We start from the raw sequence: 9,515 nt of genomic DNA, 5'->3' as shown, positions 1-9,515 counted from the left end.
AGGGCAGCATCGGGGGGCGTACATGTTTGGGAGGGGCTCATCTCTGCTTGGATGGTTGCTCGCGGTCACGTGACACACTTAAACCAATCCGGGGGCATACATGTTTGGGGGGGGCGCACCTCTGGTTGGCTGTTTGCTCGGGGTCACGTGACGCACTTAAACCAATCCGGAGGCGTTAATCACAGTCACAGAATGACAGAAGGACAGATCTGTGATATTATATATGTAGATAAAGAATAGTAATAGCATTTTGCTGTATATGTTTAAAACTGGTTTGCAAGATTGATAGTACGTGATAATGATGATTTCTGCTGAATAATCCATCGTGAAAGTATCTAATGCAACAATTCAGAAATGTCAACTCCATGTATTGTTTAGGAATACATTAACACGGCTTTATAATTTAAAATGAGCTGTATGTATCAACAGCTGGTGTTGTTACATATTCAAATATACAACTATATACATTTGGATGTATAAATATATTCCTACTGAATCTATTGTAATGTTTAATGTGAGTCTTTACTAGCTCATTTGGCCCAAAACACTCAAATTATCACTCAAATTCAAAGTTTAATATCGTATGTGCATTTTTTTTATCACCACAGGATTTACTTTTTAAAATCCTGACACTCTGGGATTTGACTATCCTCCGTGGACATGAGTCGTGAAAACAATAAGCTCATTAGAGACTGGTAGAACATGCACACTGAACATTTATTTAAATAAATTTGTGCCACATTTTAAATGTTTTAACCTGAAAACATTTCGAGTGGTACTCCCAAAAGCAATAGAAATAATTAGGATTGGTTTAAAATAAACCAATGTTAACTTCCCTAGCTTCCATAAGACATACCAATACAAACCCTATTGTGCCCTGGTGGATTAAAATGCAGAAAAAAATGAAGATAACAAATTTTAACTGTAAACGCAATCATAAGATTAGCAAATAAATGTCCCATACATTGACCACATTCGCAAACGGAAAACTCACAAACACCGGTGTTTAACTCAAATTGCAAGACCGCAAAAAACGCAAGATGACAATCAACGCCACCGCCGCCACCGCCGCCCGTTGTGCCTACTCATTCCAGAAGACCCTGTTGAGGACCTTGTTGACATTTCTGATCAGAGTGGCATTGTATCTCCACAGCGTGAGGTCCACGGCCAGCGAGTCGAGCGGCAAGTCGGGCTGCTCGGGCGATCGGTAGTGGTGCATGATCGCGATGTCTCCAGGCACCATCTGCGAGATGCCCAGCGCGTTGAGCGTACTGTGCACCGACGTCTGCAGCACCGCGCGTGGGTTCAGGATCATCTTGGTCGGGTTGAAGACCTCCGGCAGGTTTGGCCCCCGTCTAATGTGGCGCATGATGTTGACGCCCGGGATGGCGTTCCACGCCTGGAACTTCGACCCAAACTCTTCCGATACCGTGTAGGGAAACACGTGGTTTTCGAATGTGTAAATGTCGGCGCCGTACTTGTCGTTCAAGTACCGCGTGAGGTCCTTCCAGTTTGTGTGCTTCAAAGGGATGATGACTTCGTCGATGTCCGTGAGGACCAGGTAGCGCATGCTGTACATGTGCCGATACACACAGTCGTTCAGCGCCGCTATCTGGCCATAGTAGTGCAGCTCGCCTGGGTGCTCGGGGTAGTGCCACCCTCTGGACACCCGCACGTAGTCCGTGATGGGCCACTGAACGACCTCGACGAGGCCGGTCTTGATGTAGTAGAGGAGCACTTTGTTCAGCTCAGAGCTGCAGCTTGTGTTGTATACCGTCACGCGGCCCGCACCCAAGATGCGGTACATTTCGATCGCCTGCACGAACTGCAGGATGTTGCCGTAGTTCCCGAAGAGCGTGGAGATGCAGACGCTGAATTCCTGTGTGAAGGTGGGGGGCATGTAGAGCCGATTTCGCACGGGCATGAAGACCCACTCGGCCTCCTCCTCGTCCGGTATTGTGCGCATGCGCTGGACGGACACGTGTCCCGGCTCGCAGTCCAGCGGCTCCGTGCACAGGAAGTCGGCCGTGCCGTACGGGAAGTCAAAGTGATCCGAGTGGACGTAGGCGCTGGCGGTGACCGTCAGGATCTCCGAGTGCCCTCGGCAGCAGAAGTGGCAGGAGAGCACGTCCGGCTCATACCGGTTGGCGATGCCGATGATGCGTGTGCTCTGACCGGCCTCGCGCTGGTCGTGGTACGCCGACACCAAGAATATCTTGGTGTCGCGCACGCGCATCATCGACGTGTTCTGCAGCGCTCCCCGTTGCCTGCACAGTGTCGCGTGGTTGATCTTATCGGAAGCAGACCCCGGCTTTGGCCTGAAGACGGACGAGTTGCCGAGTGCATCGAGGTCGCGAACGAGGAAGCCCGTCCAGCTGTACATGTACCAGACGCTCAGCAGCAATGAGACGCTGAGCAGCAGCAGCGAGAGGAACAGGACCGGGAGGCGTAGCTTCATCATCTTTCGAGGCGTGCAAGGAGACAAGACGTCTGGATCAAATCTCTAGACCGCCGTCTCAGGACGAAAAGTCTGATATCGCTCGGCCTGTGATTACATTTACGTAAAAACACACACACAGAGAGCTTCGCGTTAAAAATGCACAACACTTTACACAATTCCATTTCAGGTAAACCTCACAGAAAAACAAAAGCTCTCCAAAATCAAAAGACTGTATTGGCCTCAGGGCGGATATGTACAGGTACAACTCTCTGCAAGTGAATGCAATATTTGACGCTTGTGTTGCGCCCGAAACGTCATGATTTAATTTAGTTGTTTTTATTTTTGTTTTATTTTATTTTTACATACGTGACTTTACCGAAAGAACCAAAGAGTAACCATACGATAACCTGGATATAAGCATGCGTTAAATGTATTACTAAACAATACGCTCCCAGCAGCACTGAGCCTGCAGCTGTCAGAACGGTGAAATTGTTTTTTATTTCTGTCAATTTCAACAGATGATCTAAATAGTCGTGGCCAATAATAATTCGATTTACACAAACATCAACATATTTCTTTGGTGCTATTTTAGTCTTAATACTGGCCAATACTAATTATAAAATCTATTGAAATTGAGAGAAATACAAAATATTGTCAACCAATTACACAGCCACAACCAGAGCCGCAACCACCACCACCACAGCCACCACCACCACAACCACCACAACCAGAGCCACCACCACCACAGCCACCACCACAGTCACCACAACCACCACCACAGCCACCACCACAACCAACACCACCACCACTACCACAGCCACCACCACAGCCACCACAGCCACCACCACAACCACCACCACAGCCACCAACACAGCCACCACAACCACCACCACCACAGCTACCACCACCACAACCAGAGCCACAACCACCACCACAACCACCACCACCACAGCCACCACAACCACCACCACCACAGCCACCACAACCAGAGCCACAACCACCACCACAGCCACCACCACCACCACCACAACCACAACCATAGCCTCCACAACCACCACCACTACAACCACCACCACAGCCACCACCACAGCCACCACCATAGCCACCACAACCACTACAACCACCACTACCACAACCACCACCATAGACACCACAACCACTACAACCACCACTACCACAACCACCACCACAACCACCACAAACACTACAACCACCACCACAACCACCATCATAGCCACCACTAACACGACCCCAGGCCGCCACCACCGCACCTGCCAGTCGAGGGCGCTGTGCTCCTGCTGCTGCTGTTCCTCTCCGTAGAAGCGCCGCTTCGCGTCGCCCTTCGGCTCGCACGCGAAGCTCAATGCAGCCCGCGGGCACCGGCGGCAGCAGCAGTACAGAGGGCAGCAGCAGCAGAGGGCAGCAGCAGTAGCAGCAGCAACAGAGGGCAGCAGCAGTAGCAGCAGAGGGCAGCAGCAGCAGTAGCAGCAGCAGAGGGCAGCAGCAGCAGTAGCAGCAGAGGGCAGCAGCAGCAGAGGGCAGCAGCAGCAGAGGGCAGCAGTAGTAGCAGCAGCAAAGGGCAGCAGCAACAGAGGGCAGCAGCAGCAGAGGGCAGCAGCAGAGGGCAGCAGCAGCAGAGGGCAGCAGCAACAGAGGGCAGCAGCAGCAGAGGGCAGCAGCAGTAGCAGCAGCAACAGAGGGCAGCAGCAGAGGGCAGCAGCAGTAGCAGAGGGCAGCAGCAGCAGAGGGCAGCAGCAGCAGAGGGCAGCAGCAGTAGCGGCAACAGAGGGCAGCAGCAGAGGGCAGCAGCAGCAGAGGGCAGCAGCAGTAGAAGAGGGCAGCAGCAGCAGAGGGAAGGGCCGCACCCGATTCAAGAGCTGAATGGCTCACAGGGTTATACCAAATACATGGAACTGAACTGAGGCCGCGTTGCCGCCAGCACCACGTGCTTCCTGCTGACCTCTGACCCTGCCGCGCGCTTCCTGCCGACCTCTGACCCCACGCTTGAACCACGACCCCGCTGATCTATGGCTGATTGTGTTACGTTATATAAAACATAACACCAAAGAAATATGTTGATGTTTGTGTAAAACGAATTATTATTGGCCACGACTATTTAGATCATCTGTTGAAATTGATAGAAATAAAAAAACAATTTCACCGTTCTGACAGCTGCAGGCTCAGTGCTGCTGGGAGCGTATTGTTTAGTAATACATTTAACGCATGCTTATATCCAGGTTATCGTATGGTTACTCTTTGGTTCTTTCGGTAAAGTCACGTATGTAGAAATGAAATAAAACAAAAATAAAAACTAAATTAAATCACGACGTTTCGGGCGCAACACAAGCGTCAAATATTGCATTCACTTGCAGAGAGTTGTACCTGTACATATCCGCCCTGAGGCCAATACAGTCTTTTGATTTTGGGGAGCTTTTGTTTTTCTGTGAGGTTTACCTGAAATGGAATTGTGTAAAGTGTTGTGCATTTTTAACGCGAAGCTCTCTGTGTGTGTGTTTTTACGTAAATGTAATCACAGGCCGAGCGATATCAGACTTTTCGTCCTGAGACGGCGGTCTAGAGATTTGATCCAGACGTCTTGTCTCCTTGCACGCCTCGAAAGATGATGAAGCTACGCCTCCCGGTCCTGTTCCTCTCGCTGCTGCTGCTCAGCGTCTCATTGCTGCTGAGCGTCTGGTACATGTACAGCTGGACGGGCTTCCTCGTTCGCGACCTCGATGCACTCGGCAACTCGTCCGTCTTCAGGCCAAAGCCGGGGTCTGCTTCCGATAAGATCAACCACGTGACGCTGTGCGGGCAACGGTGAGCGCTGCAGAACACGTCGATGATGCGCGTGCGCGACACCAAGATATTCTTGGTGTCGGCGTACCACGACCAGCGCGAGGCCGGTCAGAGCACACGCATCATCGGCATCGCCAACCGGTATGAGCCGGACGTGCTCTCCTGCCACTTCTGCTGCCAAGGGCACTCGGAGATCCTGACGGTCACCGCCAGCGCCTACGTCCACTCGGATCACTTTGACTTCCCGTACGGCACGGCCGACTTCCTGTGCACGGAGCCACTGGACTGCGAGCCGGGACACGTGTCCGTCCAGCGCATGCGCACAATACCGGACGAGGAGGAGGCCGAGTGGGTCTTCATGCCCGTGCGAAATCGGCTCTACATGCCCCCCACCTTCACACAGGAATTCAGCGTCTGCATCTCCACGCTCTTCGGGAACTACGGCAACGTCCTGCAGTTCGTGCAGGCGATTGAAATGTACCGCATCTTGGGTGCGGGCCGCGTGACGGTATACAACACAAGTTGCAGCTCTGAGCTGAACAAAGTGCTCCTCTACTACATCAAGACCGGCCTCGTCGAGGTCGTTCAGTGGCCCATCACGGACTACGTGCGGGTGTCCAGAGGGTGGCACTACCCCGAGCACCCAGGCGAGCTGCACTACTATGGCCAGATAGCGGCGCTGAACGACTGCGTGTATCGGCACATGTACAGCACGCGCTACCTGGTCCTCACGGACATCGACGAAGTGATCATCCCTTTGAAGCACACAAACTGGAAGGACCTCATGCGGTACTTGAACGACAAGTACGGCGCCGACATTTACACATTCGAAAACCACGTGTTTCCCTACACGGTATCGGAAGAGTTTGGGTCGAAGTTCCAGGCGTGGAACGCCATCCCGGGCGTCAACATCATGCGCCACATTAGACGGGAGCCAAACCTGCCGGAGGTCTTCAACCCGACCAAGATGATCCTGAACCCACGCGCGGTGCTGCAGACGTCGGTGCACAGTACGCTCAACGCGCTGGGCATCTCGCAGATGGTGCCCGGAGACATCGCGATCATGCACCACTACCGATCGCCCAAGCAGCCCAACCTGCCGCTCGACTCGCTGGTCGTGGACCTCACGCTGTGGAGATACAATGCCACTCTGATCAGAAATGTCAACAAGGTCCTCAACAGGGTCTTCTGGAATGAGTAGGCACAACGGGCGGCGGTGGCGGCGGCGGCGTTGATTGTCGTCTTGCGTTTTTTGCGGTCTTGCAATTTAAGTTAAACACCGGTGTTTGTGAGTTTTCCGTTTGCGAATGTGGTCAATGTATGGGACATTTATTTGCTAATCTTATGATTGCGTTTACAGTTAAAATTTGTTATCTTCATTTTTTTCTGCATTTTAATCCACCAGGGCACAATAGGGTTTGTATTGGTATGTCTTATGGAAGCTAGGGAAGTTAACATTGGTTTATTTTAAACCAATCCTAATTATTTCTATTGCTTTTGGGAGTACCACTCGAAATGTTTTCAGGTTAAAACATTTAAAATGTGGCACAAATTTATTCAAATAAATGTTCAGTGTGCATGTTCTACCAGTCTCTAATGAGCTTATTGTTTTCATGACTCATGTCCACGGAGGATAGTCAAATCCCAGAGTGTCAGGATTTTAAAAAGTAAATCCTGTGGTGATAAAAAAAATGTACATACGATATTAAACTTTGAATTTGAGTGATAATTTTAGTGTTTTGGGCCAAATGAGCTAGTAAAGACTCACATTAAACATTACAATAGATTCAGTAGGAATATATTTATACATCCAAATGTATATAGTTGTATATTTGAATATGTAACAACACCAGCTGTTGATACACACAGCTCATTTTAAATTATAAAGCCGTGTTAATGTATTCCTAAACAATACATGGAGTTGACATTTCTGAATTGTTGCATTAGATAGTTTCACGATGGATTATTTAGCAGAAATCATCATTATCACGTATTATCAATCTTGCAAACCAGTTTTAAACATATACAGCAAAATGCTATTACTATTCTTTATCTACATATATAATATCACAGATCTGTCCTGTCATTCTGTGACTGTGATTAACGCCCCCGGATTGGTTTAAGTGCGTCACGTGACCCCGAGCAAGCCCCCCCCAAACATGTATGCCCCCCGATGCTGCCCTGAGGCAGAGCCGTGCTCGGGCCGCTGCTGCCCCGAGGGAGATGGGTGAGGAGACAGGTGAGTGACAGGAGAAGGGTGAGTGAGAGTGAGGGGAAGGTGAGTGAGAGTGAGGAGAAGGGGGAGAGTGAGAAGGGTGAGTGACAGGAGAAGAGTGACAGGAGAAGGGTGAGTGAGCGTGAGGAGAAGGGTGAGTGACAGGAGGATGGTGAGGAGAAGAGTGAGTGAGAGTGGAGAATTTATGTAATTTGTACGTGTTTATCTTAGGGATGATCCTTTGGTAGAATACTTCAATACAAAACTTCCATAAATCGTTAACAAGTTTATATGCTTAACCCAGATATCATGGCACTTATGTATTTGTAATGAGAGTGCGCCACCTACAGGACGACCGGGGGGTTATTACAGACACGTGCTATGTTGTCTCACATCCAATCAGTAAGGGGGATCCCATCTGGGTGAAAGGTAAATGGGTAGAGCTAGCGGGAAGCCTCGAGAGCCCTCTAGAATGTTCCGAGAGGGGCGTGGCTAGAGGCGGAGCTTAGCCCCGCCGAGAGGGATATAAGCAGAAGCAGCAGAGGACTCTGGGTCGTCGGTGTGAAGAGCCCGGGTCCGAACGTCGTCACCGCCTGCGCTACCACCCATCGGCCACGTGGCGGGCTCCACCAGCTGAGCCTCCCCTCTCTCCGACACGCCGTCAGCCAGCAGAGAGAGAGCGAGTGCCACTGCGGCGGGAAGCAAAGCGTGCGCCGCCGTCCCGAGAGCAAAAGAGAAGCCAGCCGCGAAGGGAGACACGTGCTGTACTGCAACTTGAGAATAAATACAACTGAAGTTTAACCCATGTCGGGGATGCTGATTACATATTGATAAGTGGATGTTAATAAAACATGCAACTAGTCGTATTCAAAACCTTCTGTATTGTCATGTAACAATATATCCTTTCATGCTCTATTGGGGGGCAGAGTGGTGCACCAGAATGGGTCTGGGATCGATTCCAGACTCGTGTGCTTTTTTGGGTGGGGTTGGCATGTACTCCCCTTGTTCTGCATGAGGGTGAGTGAGCGTGTGAGTGAGTGGAGTAGGAATGTACTCCCCTTGTTCTGCATGAGGGTGAGTGAGCGAGTGAGTGGAGTAGGAATGTACTCCCCTTGTTCTGCATGAGGGTGAGTGAGCGTGTGAGTGAGTGGAGTAGGAATGTACTCCCCTTGTTCTGCATGAGGGTGAGTGAGCGTGTGAGTGAGTGGAGTAGGAATGTACTCCCCTTGTTCTGCATGAGGGTGAGTGAGCATGTGAATGAGTGGAGTAGGAATGTACTCCCCTTGTTCTGCATGAGGGTGATTGAGCATGTGAGTGGAGTTGGCATGTACTCCCCTTGTTCTGCATGAGGGTGAGTGAGCGTGTGAGTGAGTGGAGTTGGAATGCACTCCCCTTGTTCTGCATGAGGGTGAGTGAGCGTGTGAGTGAGTGGAGTTGGAATGTACTCCCCTTGTTCTGCATGAGGGTGAGTGAGCGTGTGAGTGGATTTAGAATGTACCGTGGCGAGGCCCTAATCCGCTGTGTACCAATGCTAATGATAACGAAAAAGGGATGGCTGCGGCAGGACTCTGGGTGCACGCCTCGCCGCTAAGGCTGTTTTTACTATGCACATGCTGTGTAAGTGCGCGCGAGTGCCAGCAAGCGGGCCCCACGCCGAAACCCTGCAGCCCCGCGCACACCCTCTCATGCACACCCTCTCATGCACACCGCCTCCCCACAAAAATCACAGACTCCACGCCGAGGCTCTACCCACACACACAGAAATGAACTAAAGTTTATCAACGGCACAAAAACCCGCTACATGGAGGGGGAATATTTCGTGAGGAGAGCCTAGCCTAACTCTGCCTATGCCCCCAGTTACACAAACGTCCTACCATGTACCTCGTAGCTGTACTCACGGCATCGCACGGACGCTATGAGAGTCAGAGGGAGAAGGACGAGCGAAACCCTTGCCTATCGCTGCCTCATAGCAGCACTCGCTGGCATCACATGGACGCTGCGAGCGGCTCGAGGAGGCAGGACGGCAGGCAGTGGCTCTGGATTGCCCGAAGGTTGAAGACA

The 9,515-nt window shown here is 51.0% G+C and overlaps 2 protein-coding genes across 2 annotated transcripts; one reads left to right on the top strand and one right to left on the bottom strand.

Annotated features, from left to right (window-relative positions):
- Window positions 1-698: 698 nt before the first annotated feature.
- On the bottom strand, window positions 699-4,397 carry LOC142915345 (uncharacterized). Its single transcript, XM_076061179.1, has 2 exons — window positions 3,712-4,397; window positions 699-2,545 (listed from the first exon to the last, which is right to left on the bottom strand). The coding sequence occupies exon 2, from the start codon at window positions 2,459-2,461 to the stop codon at window positions 1,082-1,084; it is 1,380 nt and encodes a 459-aa protein (XP_075917294.1). The 5' UTR covers window positions 2,462-2,545; window positions 3,712-4,397; the 3' UTR covers window positions 699-1,081.
- Window positions 4,398-4,961: 564 nt separating this feature from the next.
- Window positions 4,962-6,823, top strand: LOC142915344 (beta-1,4-galactosyltransferase galt-1-like). Its single transcript, XM_076061178.1, has one exon. The coding sequence runs from the start codon at window positions 5,283-5,285 to the stop codon at window positions 6,438-6,440; it is 1,158 nt and encodes a 385-aa protein (XP_075917293.1). The 5' UTR covers window positions 4,962-5,282; the 3' UTR covers window positions 6,441-6,823.
- The last annotated feature ends 2,692 nt before the right edge of the window (window positions 6,824-9,515 follow it).

Source organism: Petromyzon marinus, unplaced genomic scaffold (assembly GCF_048934315.1).
Source record: "Petromyzon marinus isolate PM22_M1 ecotype Great Lakes invasive population unplaced genomic scaffold, UKy_Petmar_22M1.pri1.0 PM_G_Scaffold_3, whole genome shotgun sequence".
Classification (NCBI taxonomy): Eukaryota; Metazoa; Chordata; class Hyperoartia; order Petromyzontiformes; family Petromyzontidae; genus Petromyzon; species Petromyzon marinus.
Note: the sequence above shows the minus strand (reverse complement) of the source record. Positions and strands in the feature narration are given on the sequence as shown.